General features: G+C 34.8%; 1 protein-coding gene across 2 annotated transcripts in view; it reads right to left on the bottom strand.

Annotated features, from left to right (window-relative positions):
- Positions 1–358: 358 nt before the first annotated feature.
- HSPA14 (heat shock protein family A (Hsp70) member 14) overlaps positions 359–19,762 on the bottom strand; it is a 33,823-nt gene continuing 14,419 nt past the window's right edge. The window contains exons 9-15 of one of the 2 annotated variants that reach the window (XM_064284879.1): positions 18,650–18,805; positions 16,202–16,304; positions 11,084–11,296; positions 10,467–10,640; positions 8,005–8,075; positions 7,213–7,279; positions 359–2,707 (exon numbers count right to left, since the gene is read on the bottom strand). In XM_064284879.1, coding sequence (XP_064140949.1) covers positions 2,582–2,707; positions 7,213–7,279; positions 8,005–8,075; positions 10,467–10,640; positions 11,084–11,296; positions 16,202–16,304; positions 18,650–18,805 — 910 coding nt within the window. In that variant the 3' untranslated portion in view covers positions 359–2,581. Of the gene's footprint in view, positions 2,708–2,737; positions 7,280–8,004; positions 8,076–10,466; positions 10,641–11,083; positions 11,297–16,201; positions 16,305–18,649; positions 18,806–19,762 lie in introns of those variants that run through there. The other variant, XM_003410573.4, reaches the window with a different exon arrangement.

Below are 19,762 nucleotides of genomic sequence, written 5' to 3'. Positions count from 1 at the left end.
CGCCTGCGCCCCACGTTGCAGTCAGCGGAGCGCGGGGTGGGGGTCGTGGTGGTGGGGAAGAACATACTGGGTTAGCGCCCACCTATCCGTCTGGTTTGTGAAACGCTTTAACTCGCGTGTACGCAACCCACTCCTTCCCACGTTTTAAAATTATTTTAAATAGGCATCACGTATACGTTGTACAGAATTCAAAACGTACAATGGGGCTATATAGTGAAAAGTAAGTTTCCTTCTCATTCCCGTTGTTCAGCCACCTGAGCCAAACAAACCTTTGTTTGTTTCTTCCATTTTACTTCCCTAGATCACACACACACAAAAAAAACACAGTCCTTAAAAAAGGCTGCACGTTGGAATCGCGTGGAAAGGGTTTTTTTTGTTGTTACTGTTTTGTTTTTTTTTTTTGGTGGTGGTGGGGATACTGATGTCTTTGTCCCCCTGCCGGAGATTCTGATTCACTGGGTCTGGGGTTCGGCCTGCGCACTGGAATTTTTTTAACCTCCCAGGTGATTCTCATGTGCAGCACAGTTCGAGACCGCCTGTCTACATCAGTGCTTTTCAGACTTTAATGTGCGTATGAATCATCTGGGGAATCTTGTTAAAATGCAGAATCTGATTCGGTAGTTCTGGGGCGGCCTGGGATTATGCATTTCTGACAAGCTCCCAGGCTATGCCTGATGCTACTGGTCCCGTGGGAGGCGGGACACATTTTAGTAGCAAGGCTACTTGACGCTTTAGTCTTCGCAGCTGGACAACTCCTGGAGCCTCCTAACCGGTCTCCACTCCCCGTCCTCATTCCACCCCGCCCCCATCCATTCTTCACACCGCATCCATGGTAATCGTACTAAACAACCTTAGAAGATAAATCGCGAAAACATTTTGTAGAAAGCATTTCGACAATCACCAATGATTTTTTTGTTTATGTAAAAATTACATAAATATTTTAAGCATCATGTACAAATTTGAAATATTGGAAATAAACGTTGAACGTTAAAGGAGTGGTTGATTTGGTTATGAAATACTGGTCTAGCCACCTAAAAAAAGATGTTTATGAAGATTATTAATATCATGGGGAAGTGTTTGATATGTTAAGTAAAAAAGCTCTATAAAATAAAATACACAGAGTTTCAACTATATAAGAAAAACGGTATGGGGAAATACGATAAAATCTTTGGGAGGTGATTTTGACTTCTCGTTTGTATTTAACCATATTCTAAAATGAGTATCTTATTACCTTGATAACAAGGAACCAGAAGTCCTATCACATTGAAGGCCCTTTGTGATATGGTTTCTGTCTACTTCTCAAACCTCACTGCTCATCATTTTCTCCTATTATCCTTAACTTCCTCAAATATTTCCTGCTCCTATGTCTTTGGTCAATTCTGTTCCCTCTGATTACAAAGTTTCTACCTTTTCCCCACCTTTGTTAGGATTACTCGTACAGATCCTTCAAGACTTGGATAGAGCCTTATGTTTCCCAAGTCTCCCCCCTCCCCCTTCCCCTGTGTACTAATTGCTCCTCCTATATGTTCTTACAGCATCCTGTGAACATCCCTTATTACTCGGTTTCTTTCTTGGTTTTCCTTCTACCTTTTTGGCCACTTTTCACCGCCTTTCTTGGTTCCTTTTCTTCTATCCAACCTAAATTTTGGGTTCCTCATAGCTTGAACCTGCGACCAAACACATTTCTTATACTTCCTATATGACTACGTCAGTTCCCATGGATTTAAGAATCTTTATGCTTAAGATTCCCAACTTTTTGTCTCCAGCCCAGACCTCTGCCCTAAATTCCAGACTGGAATATCCAAAGTACCTCATTAACATATGCATTTATGTGTTACAAAAATACCTCAAATTGAACATATGCATAGAAGTACCCTTGATTTTTGCCTCCAGATCTGGTAACCTCAACCCAATGTCACACGAAACTTTCTCATCTTAGTACATTGGCGTCACCATCTACTCAGATGTCCAAACAGGAAATCTAGGTGTCATCTTGATTTACCCTCTTCTCATTCTCCAAATTAATTTCATTAGCAAGCTCTGTCTACACCATCTTTAAAATATACCTTGATTCTATCCTCTGCTGTCTCCACTGCCATTACCTTAGTCCAGGCCACCATTTAACTGGAGTCCTGCAAAAGCCTCCCAACTGGTCTCCTCACTCCAACTTGTACTCTCCTCCAATCTATTTTCCATACAGCTGAAAAAGTGATCTTAAAACATAAAGTGGAACATACCCTTCTGCCCTTTTAAAAAAATACTCTCCAATGCAGCCTCAGTAAAATCCAAACTTTGATGGTTTACATAGCCTTCGGTGATTAGAACCCTGTCTCTCTAATCTTACCTGTGCATTTCTCCCCTTTGCTCACTATTCTCCAGGGCTATCTTTCACTCAGAAATCTTGTATTGTGCATCTACTCTGTGCCAGGCACTGTACATGGTCCTGGGAATATAACAGTGGACAAGAGAAAGACCCTGTCCTCATGGTGCTTATTTTCTAGTGGGAGGAGCTGATAATAAACAGTAACTTAAGGCAACTCTGAATTATATCCTCATTCAGAGGACAAGTTCCTCCCCTTCTTCACATGGCTATCTTCTTATTGGGTTTTAGCTTAAATATCACTTCTTCAGAGAGGCCTCCTGGTCCCCTGTCTGGAGTAGGTAGGTACTTCTCATCTTCCCCCATTCGCTGTCTCTCCTCTGCATCCTGAAAAGCAATTACCAGAATTTTCAGTTATCTTGTCTGATTTTTTTTGGTCTTGCTCAGTTTCAATAAAAATTTATGGAATGTATTACACTGTTTTGTTTCTCCAGTTCTGAATCTCGAATTCCAGGGTATAGATTAGACTTTGTTCAATATTCACCACTATGTCTACTATTCAGGGCTTCTGACCAGCTCTTTCAGATTCAAACCCCTGCTGATAATTTGCATTTCTAACAAGTTCCCAAACCAGCCCAACGGAAACCCATTGCGGTCATGTTGATTCCAACTCAGAGAGAGACCCTTTAGGACAGAGTATAACTGCCCCATAGGGTTTCCAAGACTGTAAATTTTTACAGAAGCAGACTGCCACATCTTCCTGCTGCAGAGCAGCTGGTGGTTTCAAATCTCTTAACTTCTAGTTACCAGCCCAGTGCTTTAACCGCTGCACCACCACGGCTCCTCTAACAAGTTCACAGGCAATGTTAATGTTGCTGGTTAGGGACCAATTCTGAGAACCACTAGTAGAGCAAACCAAAAAACCAAGCCCGTTGCCATCGAGTCGATTCCGACTCATAGCAAGCCTGTAGGACAGAGTAGAACTACCCCACAGGGTTTCCAAGGAGCACCTGGTAGATTCAAACTGCCAACCTTTTGGTTAGCAACTACAGCACTTAACCACTATGAGACCAGGGTTTCCAACTAGTAGAGCACAGGTTCTCAAATTTATTATACATAAGAATCACCTGGGGATCTTGTAAAACTGTAGTTTCTGATTCAGTACATCTCGGGTGGAAATACTAATTCTTAGCAGGGGTTGAAACCAGTTTATCTACAGTAGTGATTCTCGAAGTATGGTACAGGAACCCTGAGACTCTTCGGGGGTTCGTGAGTTCAAAACTATTTTCATAATAGTATCAAGATGTTAACTGCCTTCTTTACTCTCCTTCTCTCGTGAGTATACAGTGGAGTTTCTAGAAGTTACACAACTTGGATATTCCAACAGCTTGAATGCAAAAGCCGGTACGAGAATACAGATATCTTCTATTAAGCCAGCCATTAAAGAGATTTGAAAAAATCATAAAACACCACCACTGCTGTTTTTGTTTTACAAATTATTTTCATAAAAATGTTATTTATGTTAACATGTAATTCTTTTTGTTATTTAAAATCAATTATTTTTAAAATATCTTGGTTTTAATTTCTAATATGGTAAATGAGAATATCTGTATGACCTATAAAAACAAAAGCTTCTTGGATTCTCAGTAGTTTTTTAAGAGTACAACTGTGTCCTGAGGCTAAAACATTTGAGGATCTTGATAAATCCTGGCTAAATGAATGGAGAAGGATGTCAAAAGCCACTGGGAGAAGAATACCAGTATCCTCAAGGGAGAAGTACAGAATTATGGCTCCCCCAAATTCTTCTTCATAAAGGCCACTGAAAAAAATATGGAGTGCCTTCTGTTTAAATAAATATTCATCTTTGAGAGGTAAAGAATGGACAATGGATTAAAAATTTGAGATTTAAATAAAATAATGTAGATAAGTGTTTAGAATACGAAGCAATCAGTAAAAATTAAGTTTGGAAAAGAGGACCTGAACTTTAGTTTGAAATTTACCAGGTTGTTATTGTGAGATGTTGGATAAATAAAATTATTTAACCTTTCTGGATCTATTTCCATATCTACAAAACAGAAGTGATACCAGACCCTATTACTCTCTACATACTACAACTATTCGTGGAGTTGCGGGGTCATCAAAATTTTAAAATGTTGTTAGTCACTCTCCAGCATTTTAGAAATCCTGAAATGTTCCTGTAGAACTTGTTTTGTACTCTGATCCGTTTTTCGTTTGTTTGTTTTTATCCTTAAAAACTCTTACATAAAGCTTTCAGTTTGTGATTAAATATTTTGTGGCCTCCCAGGACTTTCACAGTATTATAGACATTTATTTCTATTTTTATGTTGGCTCTGTTCTTTAGGTGGTATCAGACATATAAAGAGACAAAATTACAATTTGACATAACCTTTTGCTGGGTCAGGTAGAAGTGTTCACGTATTGAACTACGTATGTGACACTGCAAAGATAACTTGGAGGTACACACAAAGATTTTCAAGATGCTCACCAAAAATATCTGAACAGTTATTACTCTGGGTGGTAGCATAAAGAAGGTTTAATATTTTGGTTTTTTTAATTTAATTTTATAATAAAACACGTATCATTTTATAATCAGAAAAAATTTAAAAGTTACTTTCACCTTGAAAAATGCAATACACTAGAAAATTTAGCTGGCAAATCTTTCACACACTCAGAGAAAAAAACTTGTCACTGGAGGATACAAGAAAACTTGAGGGTGTTTCATTAGGCAGTAGCACTTACTGATAACAATTTCAAATTTGATACGTCTGAAAAAAAATCACACAAAGTTGACTGGTAAAATCAGAAGCAGTGGCATCCCTTTCCTTCTTTATTATGTTTCTAAACAAACCATAAACAAAATATGGCATTGTCCTGTAAGATACAAAGATGACACGTATTTTTTCTTCCATGTAACTCCTTTATTCAGTAGACATTTATTGAACACCTACGACGGCAGTGGTTAGTGGGTACTATGTTCATGACTGTTCTGGGGGGCTGAGATAAAATGGTGACTAAGATTGACAGTCTCTGCCCTCACAATGCTTAACGATCTAGTGGGGAAAGCAGTCAAGAAAATAACTATGTGAATACGGAGAAAAATACACTCTTGAATAAATCTATGATTTTTTTATCCTACGAGTTTCAATAATCTACTTGAGGGGTCTACACAATTTTTCTGCAAAGGATCAGAGAATATTTTAAGCTTTGCGGGCCATACAGTCTCTGTTGCAACTACTCAACTTGGCCATTGTAGGGTGAAAACAACCACAAACAATACATAACAAATGAGCATGGCTATGCTGTAATAAAACTTTATTTACAAAAAGGTGGAGGGTAGATTGTGATCTAACCGACTGCCATTGAGTTGATTCCGACTCATAGCAACCCTACAGGACAGAATAGAACTGCCCTATACCGTTTCCAAGGCTGTAATCCTGATGGAAGCAGATTACCACATCGTTCTCCTGCAGAGTGGATGGAGGGTCTGAACCACCAATCTTTTGGTTAGCAGCCAAGCACTTCATCACTGTATCACCAGGGTACCACTGGATCTGGCCTGTAGGCCATAATTTGTCAACACATGGTCTATCTTAAAAAGCAATTAATGATAACGATGAAGTAAAATCCTAAAGCATTTTTCCAAAGCATTTAGACTTAGCAATTGAACAAGTTTAGTTGGCATTTTCCTATTTTTCTGAAGACACTTAAGTGTCTGGCTTATAAACATATTTATTTCCAATATTTTGTAATTTTGGAAAATATCTTAAGAAATAACTAAGTCTTAGTCCAAATGGTATGCCTTTGAGGCTGCTTCTATATCTAGAGACTTTGTGGACTTACGATCTGCATTCTCTTCGTGGTTCTGTCAATAATTTGCTGCATAATAATCATGAAAAAAATTAAGTTTGGTTTCTATATCCTTAGAAAAAGAAAAAACTGACATATATCCCCATAAAAATCAACTTCAGTAATAAAGCACATCCGCAAAGTTTAACAGATAAAAACAGCACAGGGAGTTAGTTTTACGAGTTAGTAGACAGTTCCTCTTCTCAGCTCTGCTGGGAACCAAGGGGAGAAATGAATGGAACCTCCTCCTTCGCAATAAAATCTTGAGTCTGATGTGCACTGCTAACCTTCCGGCTCTTCCCCATATGGGAAGACTTGTTCTCTTGCTTTATTTAGAGAATAAGTTTTTTAATCAGCAGCCCATTGAGTATCTCAATGCACTCATGAATATTCTCTGGTAAATGGACATATGGCTAGATCTCTTTTAAAAAACCTTTTAAATTCAAAAGAAAAACAGGTTTCCTCTGACAGTGTTGTAAAAAGAAAAAAGTAAAATCCGCTCCCCCTATTTCTCTCCACAAAAGCTACTGCTAAACATTTGATATTCAGCCTCCTAGACTTTCTCTCTTTCTGTACATTCATATATACGCAACTGTTGAGTTTGTGAGTTTGCTTTAAAAAAAAAAAAATGTTGCATATAGTTCTCTAGTTTTTTTTCATTTAATATCAAGGACTTTTCATTGTTTTTAGTTCTTAAACAAGAATAGAAGACTTTTTTTAATTGGAAGTTCTAAAGGCAAAAAAAGTAAAACAATGAGAAATTTCTTGTAAAATTTCCTTCAATAAACTCGATTTAATTCTCAACAGCTTCATGAGAGAAAAGGTTCCTTTATTTCTCACTGATAACAGTTCATCTTAAATGAAAAAAAGAAGTTCCAACATTTACCAATATAGTCATTTAATAGAAACATAGATTATATAGTTCATTTAAAAAGTATTTTAATATAAACTTCACTTATAAACAAAACCAAATAATATTGACATTCTAAAAAACTCAAGGTTTCTCTAAAATGCTAAGATGCCACCTCAATAGTGATTGCTTCGCATTTTCCAGTCTCTTGATCTGTGCATGTCACGTGTAAAGATCCATCTCTAAACAAACAAAAAAAATAACATTTTATAAGCTCATTTTATAAAAACAAAGTCCTTAGAAATTACTTGAGAACTTACGGTAAATGAGAGATTATTTTAATTTTTGAAAGAAGAGTATGAAGATAAAGAATAAACACAATTTCAGTGTCTTTAAATATAGTTTAATACTTAGGTTGTAATTCTTAGAAATTTCCTCCTAGAGCACTAGTTTCTGAAAAACTCATTTTAAGTTTAAGATTTTATGTAAATTCTACAAACTCAAGATGCATCATGCTGTTTTTAAGCCTAGGCTAAGGCAAACCCCTCCTTATGAATCTGGGATTCTTGCTAAGTATAGTTTATGGACTAAGTCATCCCTACTATTAATATGGAAAGGATTTACTTGCAAAAGATAGGGGCGTGCATGGACTGTTGCTAGGGAAATGGCATAGCTGAATTTGATTCGCGCTTTCATTTCCTAGAGATTTTCTATACCAATAGTGAAATAAACTTATCCTTTCGTAGGGCAAATAATATTAATTATGTAAACCTTAGAAAATTTATATTTAAAACTGATTGAAATTATGTCTCAAATTAGTATGGACCAGTTTTTCAGATTGACTATACCCAAAATAATTAAAAAGTTCAAAAAAATTCAGAAAAACAAATGACCTGAGATGTACTTTTCCTTGTAGGTCAAGTCTCAAAGTGAATTTTTTTAACATCAGAATAATTTAATTTGGTACCTTTTCATTGTAAGAACAGCTAATATATCACGCAATCCATTTTCTTTTCTATCTAAATCCTGGAGTACAACCTGTTTATACAAAAAAAAAAAAAAAAAGACAAAAACAATTCAACACTTGGACATAATAAATTGATTCATCAATTATTCCAGATGACCAAATCTGATTACTGAAAAAACTTTAAAAAATAGGACAGTTTTCAATTCTCCTGCCAATAATTTAAACAGAATTCAGAGACTAGGCAATAAACTTTCTTAATTGGAAATACCTCTAGAAGGATGATGTATAAGATAACTAATGTATTTGTCCCTCTTAAATGTCCTAAATTAAAATGGTTTCCAAGAAATATTGTTTGTCTCAGAAAATAAAGACTACTTTTCTTTTTAATAATTAAGCCATTATCAGTAATCTGCAGATTTTTGGTAAGCTTTTTCTATACATACTTTTTTTAAAAATCAAATATTTTAAATACATTTGAAAAGCCTCTATTTAAAAGAAATATATGACAAATTCTTTTGTACAATTAAGATTACATTTGTAAATAAGAGATACTAATGAATTTACTGTAAAATTCTCTGATTTCCTAAAGAAGGTGTATCAATAAACCAAGCCTGGAGTCTGAAGTGGTTTTTGTGACTTTGCCAATATCAAGTTTCATGACCTCAGGCAAAGCACTTTTTACTCACTGGTAAATGAGGAAGTTCGAACAGATAGGAACTCTAAAAGGTTCTCTTTCAAATTCAGTGTTGTTATCTTTTAGCTGTACCAAGATAAAGCTAATTCTTCTCCTTCTGGCATCTTTAAGTTAGGATATAGTGACAGTAGCTGTGATGTCTCAAGTAGTATGCGAAGAGGAAAGGTGATGAAGGTACAGGAGAGAGTAGCTAAAGGAATACTAAGTGACCACCATTTGGGTTTAAAAACCTGATGCAGAGGAAAGTGTTTATACACTACTACACATCAGAATCACCTGGAGGAGCTTTTAAACAATGTGCTAGTAGAAGGGGCCCTACTCCAGCAGATCATAAGTTGGTAAGTCTGAGCTGAAGCCAGGAATGTTATGTGTGTGTGTGTGTGTGTGTGTGCACGTGTGTGTGTTCATTATGCTTCAGTTGGAATTAGAAATAGATATATAAAGCTAAAAAGAATACATATAAATATATAAATTATATATATATATATATACACACCCACACACACACATTAGAGAGAGAGAGTCACCCCCTCTCCCAATATAACTAGATATTTTAGTCTGGTTCTAGACTTTACTTTGAATGTATGTATTTAAAAAAATAAAAACAATCATACAATACATTCTCTTTTGTTACCTACATTTAACTATACAAGTAATTCATGCTCATGCCCTGTATTGCTTATAAAAAGTTCAGTATAAGGTATAAAAAGTTCAGTATAAGGTATAAAAAGCGAAAGGCCCTTCTTAGTATCTTTAAACGTACCCACTTTTAAGTTTCCAGAATACAGTTAAAATATGTATAGATATTTTCTACATACGTGCATGAATATCTAAAAATGCACATCTTTTTTTTTAAACACAAATGACATATACTGAAAATACTGTTCTACAGTCCTTGTGTGTGTATGTATGTTTTAACTATATTTCTTGGGCATATTTCTAAGTAAACGGCATCATTCTACCTTACTCTTTTCAAAGGAGGCAGAGGATCTTATATTATAAAATGTACATGTGGTACTTTGAAAAGGCTTCCCAGGGGATCCTGTTGGAGCATACAAACTTAACCCGTGTCAAAGGCAGCGTGGTAAAACGGAAAGCTCATGAAGCTAAGAGAATCCTACAGCTCCTCCTCGACCCGTGTGGCCAACCTGAGAGTAAATCCTACCTCTACCAAGAAAATAACAAGGCATTTACTACCCTGAGCCTCAGTTTCTTAATTATCTATAAAATAGAGATAGTAATGTCTATCTCCTAACAGTCTGAGATTATGCTGGTATACTGCCTACTACCCATTGCCATTGAGTCGATTCCAACTCATAGTGACCCTACAGGACAGAGTAGAACTGCCTCACAGTGTTTCCAAAGAGCACCTGGTGGATTCAAACTGCTGACCTTTTGATGAACTGCCAACCTTTTAATCACTGTGCCACCAGGCATCCAGATTGCCTACTACAGCACCTGGCATTTAGCAAACAACAATGTTATTTTCCCATTCCACTTAGCTTGTTCGCAAATACCAAGGAGGGTCAAGAGCACAAATACAGAAGCAGTGTAACTACAAACTACTTATTTTCCCATAATGCTTTCCAATTAAAATGGCCTATTTCTTCCCTCTTTCAAAAATGAATAAGAAGTAATCCATTTGTAAAAATGTGTTAGATGTCTATATACATTTTGTAGTAATTGAGATATCAAACTGAATCTAATCCTGAAAGAAAAGCTAAACGGTTTCATGTGACTAATTCATAGTCTAATTTTATGTATTCACCTGGGCAAACTTATTTTCCTCTTTTGCAGAATTTTTCCCCTCAGACTCATAGAGCTCAAGGCATACTGAAGATATACTTCCAGGGGCTTGTAATGTGTGTTGTCTTCGAGCTGGCAAAGGAGTTCCTGATGGAAATAGGACTGTGAATCTGTCGGCTCCTGATTCATCCACACCCTAGTGAGCGGGAAAATAATATGCATATCCTTTGAGATTTATCTTTACAATTAAGAAAAAAATAACACCTATGAACGTAATATATTTTTAATTAAATATTTAATGTAATACTAATTAAAAATATATGCCTTGTTGATAATCTAGAAACTACAGATAGGTGAGAAGAAAATAGAAGCGATCCTTAACTCCAGCTCACTTTATTTAAAAACATATTTTTATCTATATTAGAAGCTTCTGATTAAAATTATCATTAATTTTCATAAATTAATGTTAGATAAATATTAGCTAAAAGAACATAAACTCATTAAAAGTAAAATTAAAACTCTAAATTTATAATTTTAGTCAGAGTACCAAGATTTAAGGTAAAAACATAGTATGCATGAAAATTTATAGCAACTAATTTATAATATTTGTATGGAAAAATATAGAAAAGCTAAACATACCTTAATTAAAATATCTTTGGCTGAACACTCTATCACAAGGGAGTCTTCCACTAAAAGGTTTTCTTTCCCAATAAGAATTCCTGCTTCTATTGCGGCACCAATAGGGATAACCTCATCAGGAGGGATAGAATTCAAAAGCTCAACTTCTGGGAAAAGGTCTTTAATTAGCTGCTGTAGCTTTGGGATTCGAGAAGACCCTCCACAAAGGACAACCTAGAAAGTAAAAATTTTCAAATTTTCACTTTTAAAAAACCGGTTATTTCTTAAAAATTAAGTGCAATAGGCCAAGCCATCTTCTTGTTCTTGTATGTAAAATACAAAAAGCCCTAGATTTTAATATATTATTTTAACATTAATTCCTTACTTACAACAAAATTTAAAACAAGGAAATCTCACCCCGTATTAGAATATACAGAGGAACAACGTAGTTCACGATTAACACTGTGCAAATAAGGCTTAATCCCAAACAGTCATTGGAACAGGAAATATTAACATCTTATACTGTTCCAGCTTTAAAAAGAAATGTTTAAATAAGTCTTACAGCATTTTTATGACAAAATAAATATTGCCAATCACTCTAAAACTATTCCACAGACTTTTGCCCTTAACATGGAATAATAATTCTAAGGAAAAACAGATGCTTTCTAAAACTACATTTTAAGCTCCTGGTACCATCTGATCAATTAAATCAGTTGCCCCTGATGAACTTTATATAATATTGCTTAAATTCCTCACCAAATCATCCAGTCTGCATCTATGACTACGGATATTCAGAATATTGAGTAGTTACATAGGTAACCCATATGTAGCCAAATAAAGGAAATCATTAGTAACCACTTCTTGTTTCTTGTTCTGAAAGCTCAGCGTGACAGGGAAGAGGTCCTACTGATGAAAACTAAACCTCTCTAACATCAAGTATGAAATGATAAAGAATAACATGTATATCTTCAGGTGAAGGCATGAGGAACATAAGCTGAAGAATACAAAAAAAAGTAGGTTTACCTTGGCAAAGATCCCCAAAAGGTCTGTTTTAGAGTAAGTAAAAAGAAAACTCTTCTCTAAAATTTTATGATTTCAGTAAGTTCCATAAGAACAAAAATGTAAATTTTTTTTAATTTCCTAGACTTAACATCAAAAAGCTGTATTAATAAACAAATGTTCTGTGCAAAAGAAATAACCTTGGAAAAACTTGGCTTTTGGACTATTGTCATTTAAAAGAGTAAAAAGTCAAATATGTTACTATTAATGCAGTAACCAGCAAGTTTTAATTTAAATATATCCTTTAAACATCTAGTTTGTAGTGTGAGATTTCTTTTGCAAACTTTAATTTTAATAGAAAATACATATTTCAAACATAAATAACTATTCCTACCAAGAGCTTTTCAAATACAATGTTAGCTGTATTTCATAAAACTGCTGTTAAGAATCAGAAATAACCTAGCTACTTGGAAATGAGAAAACATGAAGCTAAACAACAGAGAGAGAAATACAAAGTACTACAGATTATTCTGAAAGTTAAAAAAAATAAGAACACAGTTTATCAAAGCTTGTAAAAAAAAAAAAAAGCAAGGCTATTAATAAGGTAAAATTGTAGTTAAAAGTTTTTGAGGGAAATATGTAAGCGAAATAAATGAGCTCACATTCAATTTAAGAATTTAGAAAAATAATAAAAGTGACCTGGAAAATCTGAAGGGGTAAAAAAAAAAAAAGAAAGAGAAAGTCAAGAATAAACCAGTTAGGAGAAAAACAGGATTTAAAAAAATCTAAGGAATGTTTTGGGAGGGAATGGTGGCAGGAGTTGGAAAAAACAATAAAACAGATTAATATCTGACAAAGCTAGACAAGAAAAAACAGAAAAGCTAAAAAAGAGAGAGAAATTAGTCAGTTTTAATCTTCTTTAAATGTCTAAATTTAGTATCAAAAGACACATAAAATTAAAAATTTTAAGGATAGTACTCAAAATTGGATGTTAAAAATTTAAGAAATCTTTACAGAGACCACCCACACATTATGCACTAATCCAGAATACCTGAAATCAAGAAAAGGTATTAAATTCATTTTTTAAGCACCTGACAGCCTCCACCTTAGGAATATCTGGAGAGAACCTTTAACAACATTCTTAATACTAAGACTGTATTCGACCTCAGTTCAAGCAACTGGAAGTTGTACTATCTGTGATATCAAAATGTCAGGGCTCTATGATCAGTTAAGGAAAAAAGGAACTTACATTAATAGATCATCTACAATCTGTCACACACTGTACCATATATATTTCATTTAATCCTCCTAACAACTGTATAAAACCCACTGCCCTCAAGTCGATTCTGACTCATAGTGACCCTATAGGACAGAGTAGAACTGCCCCATAGAGTTTCCAAGGAGTGCCTGGTGGATCTGAACTGCTGACCTCTTGGTTCGCAGCCATAGCACTTAACCACTATGCCACCACGGTTTCCAACCATCGTATAGGTAAGTTATAATACTTACTAATAAGGTTAAGTATTATCACCCTCTTATAAGAAGAATAAGGCTCAAGAAATTAAGTAATTTTCCTAGTCTAGAGCAATTAGCATTGTGAGGTTTCTGGTTCAGGTTGGTCTGTTTCCAAGCCCATTCATTTTCCAACACTGCCTTGCTACCACTGTACTACCAAAAAAAAAAAAAAAAAACCCAAACCCATTGCCCTTGAGTTGATTCTGACTCATAAAAATTAAAAAAAAAAAAAAAAATCGACTGCCAACGAGTTGATTCCGACTCATAGCGACCCTACAGGACAGAGTATAACTGCCCCATAGAGTTTCCAAGGAGCGCCTGGTGGACTTGAACTGCCAACCATTTGGTGAGCAGCCGTAGCACTTAACTACTATGCCACCAGGGTTTCCTTCTGACTCATAGCAACCCTAAAAGACAGAGGAGAACTGCCCCATAGGGTTTCCAAGGAGCAGCTGGTGGATTCGAACTGCCGACCTCTTAGCGCCTGAACTCTTAGCCACTGAGCCACCAGGGTTCCTCACTGTACTACAGGCCTTATTTTTTTTTTTTTTATAATCTACCTTCTAAGCCCCACGCAGGTCCCTGGGTGGTACAAATGGTTAAGCACTTGACTACTAGCCAAAAGGTTGGTGGTTCAAAGCCACCCAGAGCTTCAAAAGACAAGTCTGGTGATCTGCTTCCAAAGTAAACAGCCTTAAAAACCTTATGGAGCAATTCTACTCTACACAGACAGGGGTCACCATGAGCTGGAATCCACTCAATGGCAAATAACAACAACAAATCCCCAAGCACCTAGCACAATGGGTGGTACATTATACAATGTTAAAAAAAACATTTATTGAACTGAATTGCAAAAAAAGGATAAAAGAAAGATTTTCATCATACGGCATATACCAAAACAGTAAAAATCCTTCAAACTACATAGACAAATTATATTAAATATTTGCCATACATCTAAACAAAGATGGGATTTATAAGCTCAGGAGCTGATGAGGAAATCAGAATAACAGAACAATACATTTAAGTACATAAATAAGTGAAACTTCTATATGTGAAAAACATTCCTCCCTCCCTAAAATTAAACAATCAACTACATGCCTCAAAAGAAGACTGCGGCAAATGACAGTTAATATTCTGATTATATCAAGCATTAACACAGATACGATTTTCTCAAAAACACTAGGATTTAAAAGATTAAACATGTAAAGAATACGAAATGAATATACACAGGAAACAAAAAATTAAATATTATGAAATAATCTTCTAGTAACCAAAGAAGCATAAAATGACAAGATACCTTTTTTCAACTGAAAATTTATTTTTAAAATGATAAAACTCAGTGTCAGCAAAGTTATAGTAAAATGTACATTCTTACGTACTGCTGATGAGAGTAGTAACTAATTCAACTTTTTTGGAAAGTAACTTGAGATAAAAATAGTCTTAAGTTATTTATACTCTCTGGCCCAATAATTATACTATGGAAATCTAGCTGAAGAATAATCCTAAATACTGTAAAAGCCTGTTACAGCTTTGGTGTACAAAAATAATCACCGGTGAAATAAAGGCACTCTGGTGCCTTTCCCATTGTAAGATACAAAGATCTATTTTAAATTGTGTTTATGAAGGCTACGCAGTTAATACAGAAAAAGGAATTGGTTACGATATTATATGAAAAAAGTAAAATTCTAAATTGTATATATAAACTCAAAATAGTTATATTCTAGCTATAGCTAGAAAACAAACCTATGCATACAAATTAGACTAGTTAGAAATACTCTAAAATACAACATTGCTTGCCTTTTGATATTTTCTGAATTTTAATATGAATACTCATTAATAATGTAAAAGGAAAAAATTATATAAATCTTAAATTTATAAAAACAGTATGCTCAATGAAGTAATCTGGGGGAAAAAAGAAAACATTAAACAACTCGAATGGTTTTGAAAATCTCAAACTACTTTTCTTAAGCAAGTAGAGAGAAACGGTATGGTGTACTAGTTAAAAGCAGACTCTGGAACTAGATTGTAAATTCTGGCTCTACCACTTACTAACCATGTGATCTTTAGGAAATTACTTAATCTCTCTGCACCTTGGTGTCTTCACTTATAAACCCATTGCCGTCCAGTTGATTCTGACTCATGGTGACCCTACAGGACAGAGTAGAACTGCCATGTAGGGTTTCCAAGGCTGTAATCTTTACAGAAGCCGACTGCCACATCTTTCTCTTGTGGAGCAGCTGGTGGGCCGAGCACTAAACCAGTGTGCCACCAGGTTAATAACCGTGACTAGCTCACAGAGTTACTGGTGAGTGTTCAATAAGTTAATACACATAAAACACTTAGAAACAGTGCCTGGCACATACTAAGCATTCAAATGCCTGTCAGTCTTTGCTCACATATACAAAAAACAGACTGGAAAGGAATTCTTTGCTAGAGACTGAATATACATTAACTTTGAGTTCAGCAGCCACGAATCAAAATTTAATCAATTTTCTTTACTGATTAAAACAGGCTTAGAAAACATATAAATGCATAAAAATATTCTTTCGGTACCAAAGGGCTGTTCCCTAAATTGCAAATCTGAAAATACTCCTGAAATAATTAAGTAAAATATAAAATTATTACCTTGTTGATATCATCTGCTGTAAATCCACTTTGTTCTAAGAGTTCTCTGATTGCTTCTATACATTTATTAAAAAGTGGAGAACAGAGGAGTTCAAATCTTGCTCTATAAAACACACACACAGAGAGAGAAAAGGCTTAGGACAATCAAACAAGACATCTTTTTCTGTGAAGAGTAATGCCAAAACCTAATGTGATGGTTCCTGAAGAACGGGTTTATGGTCAAGAATAGGGTATTAAACACCCAGCAGTGCAATATAATTGCGGGGTGGGGGGAACGGGACAGGAGTCTAAGTTATTCATCTACAAATATATGAGGTAGAAGCCTGTCTTGCCCATGGCCTACTTATAAGCTTCAAAATAATCTAATACTCAATAAACCAAATGATCCTTAAAGATTTAGAAATTTTTGCTATTTTTATACATGAAAATTTTAAAATTTATTTCTAATTATTTCTCTGTATAGTTTGAGACTATGATGTACCTAAGTTCAGTTCTTTTGTACTGTTTGAGAAGCTTAAGTGCTGGCATGTAATTTTAAGATCCATGTTCATGAAGGAAACCCTGGTAGCGGAGTGGTTAGGAGCTACAACTATGAACCCAAAGGTTGGCAGTTTGAATCCACCAGGCACTCCTTGAAAACCATATGGGGCAGTTCTACTCTGTCCTATACGGTTACTTTGAGTCAGAATCGACTTGACGGTAATGGGCTTTTTATTTCATGTTCATGAAAATGTACTCCTTAATTTTATACTGAATTTCTTAAATGCAGATGAGTGATTTCTAAATTTATTTGTGCTATCTATAGATACTAAAACATAGTTTTATGTTGGAAATCTTTGTGATAACGGCAAAATTTCCTTAATCAGTAAAAATACAAAGTTCTATTTCCTTTCTAATTACTGATAATGATAAGCAAGCAGATGTACTTGGTTACAAACTTAAGTTAGGAATTCTAGAAATAGAAAAGAAATAAAGATATTGTGCCTACAAAGAGATTTCAATTCAACACTTTTTCTGTCTTTTGGGTTATAGCTTTAAATGTTTCTTAAAAACTCTAGAGCAGTGCTGTCCAATAGAACTTTCTATAAGCTACTAGCTACATATGACTACTGAGCATATAAACTACGGCTAGTGATCCTAAGGATCTGAATTTTTAATGTTATTTATTTTTAATTAATTTAAATAGCCACATGTGGCTAGTGGCTGTTGTATTAGACAGTGCAGATCTAGAGTCTTCAGGAAAGCTCAGGGAAGGTGAGGAAGCTAAACTACAAGGGTCAGATTTAAAAAAAAAAAAAAAGGCATTTAGCCAAGTAGTCAGCAGAGTCCTAAAATAATATAATAATGTAGTTATGGAAAATTTTACTATTTCATAAGTTACCTGTTATGTTGTTGGGAGGTTTTTAACAGTGTTAACTAATGGTGGTGTAAATGGTTAAGCCTGGAGATCTACTTCTGAAAGGTCGCAGTCTTGAAAATCCTATGGAGTACAGTTCTACTGTGCAATACACGGTGTTACTACAAGTGGGAACTGACTAAATAGCAACTGGTTTAACTAATGGTAGCTGTTATTGTTAATAATATACAACACATAATGACAGAGCAAGACCTCCTTTTGGACTTCTTGGGTAAAAATACAATCATGTAACCAATGTTTTGGATTATATAAAACATGCAGCTATTAAAAACAATTTTATGTACATTAAATGTGTATTTGCTAAATGTCGTAAGAGTGATTAAAATTTTAAATGTTGACAATGGATGACTGAGCAAACAAAACCAAGATAGATATAAATCTTCAGTGTAGTATAATGGTTAAGGCGGATGAACCCTGGAGTCAAGCTGCCTGGGTATGAATCCCAGGCCCACCACTTATTATTAGCTGTGTGACTTTTGGCAACTAAACTTCTCCATGTTTCAGCTTCCTCATGCATAAGAATAATAACAGTAGTTACCTTCCAGCGTTGTTAGAAGGATTCAGCGTGTTGATCATGTATTAAGTACTGAGAATGCTGCCTCCCAAACAGTGTTAACCATTAAGTCATAACAAACAGTAACTGACACATGTGCAGGCCCCACATCGAATTTAAGCTAAACAAGGAATGAGGGCCTATACAGGTGAGACTGAGACTGCAATTCAGTAAGAGATACCTGAAAATCTCACCTCACCTTTCTTTAAAAGACCTAAGATGCCTTTTTCACACACTGCTATTTGTAGCTGTAAAATAACAGGGCAAGCAACTGACGTAATTACTTATGGAACAGCTATTTAGTTTGACAAAAACTGGGCCCTGAGGGTAAAGAAAGAAAAGTGCCCCTTTTATACAGATGGCTTGGTATATCTCAAATAAATGAACAAACAAAAAACCCACATGAGAAAACTATACCTAAATATGAGTGCTCTTGAAAATCTTTTTTTTTTCTAAGTTCTTTGAACTTGAGTTTTACCTGGACACATTGCAATCAAAATCTTGACCTTCATATAATGAATCAAGGAAACAATTGGCACTTCCCAAAGTTGACAAAGAGTGTTTTGCAACTTCAGCACTGTTCATCAATTTCATCATGGCTCGAGCGTTTCCCCTCACATCATGTTTGAAAGATCTAAAATAAAAACATAGACTTTGAGGTTATATTTTTACAACAACAGAAAATGAAAAATACATAAATAAATAAATTCACCCTAACTAAAGTCTAGACGATCCCCATTAGGACGATAGTGAATCAATATCACACACCAGGTTTCAGTATCTGCCTTCTAATCCCGTTAAAATTTCCTAAGAAAATTCTGTGCAGTTAAAAAAAAGGTTTTCACAAAAATAATAAATAAATAAACAGAAACCCGATTTACTTAATACTATGAATTGCTGCATTATGTATCCACAACAATAGACTGTCCTTTCAGGTAAGTAGAGTAGATGTCATCTTTTTGCAGGTGAGACAAACAGATTAAGGAGAGTTATGTAAATGGGTCAAAGTCTTGTATTTCACCTATAATCACTGCACAATTATTGTTTAATGGTATAAAATTGTCTATCTGTCCAGCATAAAAAACAACAAATTCTAAGTGCTTCTTCAAAGAAATTTGACACATACAAATACGCAAAATTATAGTTCCTCTATCTTCAATATAAGGTTTTTAATTAAAATTTAAATTTTTAAATTGCTTGGTAAGTAACATCTTTATCACAAAAAACAGTATAAGTCTTTATTAATCAAATGAGAAATTACCATTTTCCAAAAAAAATTTTTTTGACCAATCTAGTGTAGCTGCGTCAGTGGAAAACACTATGCTTTCAGCTACATTTTTTTTTTTTTTTTTTAAGAGCAGGAATGTCCAAAACATACCTGTTACAGGTGTGATTCCTGATATGTCCAAACACACGTAGAATTTTGAATGGAATAATTACATCCAGGAACAAAACTTAAATATTCCTTGTGGCAGCAGATTAGTAATTTAAAAAAATACCCCATAAGACATTAATTCTTAAGATTTAACACTGGAATATGACTATAACATAATCTTCATCAGGTCTAAATTTTTTAAAAAACTGTTCAGAA

The sequence above is a fragment of the Loxodonta africana genome, chromosome 4, assembly GCF_030014295.1.
Source record: "Loxodonta africana isolate mLoxAfr1 chromosome 4, mLoxAfr1.hap2, whole genome shotgun sequence".
Lineage (NCBI taxonomy): Eukaryota > Metazoa > Chordata > Mammalia > Proboscidea > Elephantidae > Loxodonta > Loxodonta africana.
Note: the sequence above shows the minus strand (reverse complement) of the source record. Positions and strands in the feature narration are given on the sequence as shown.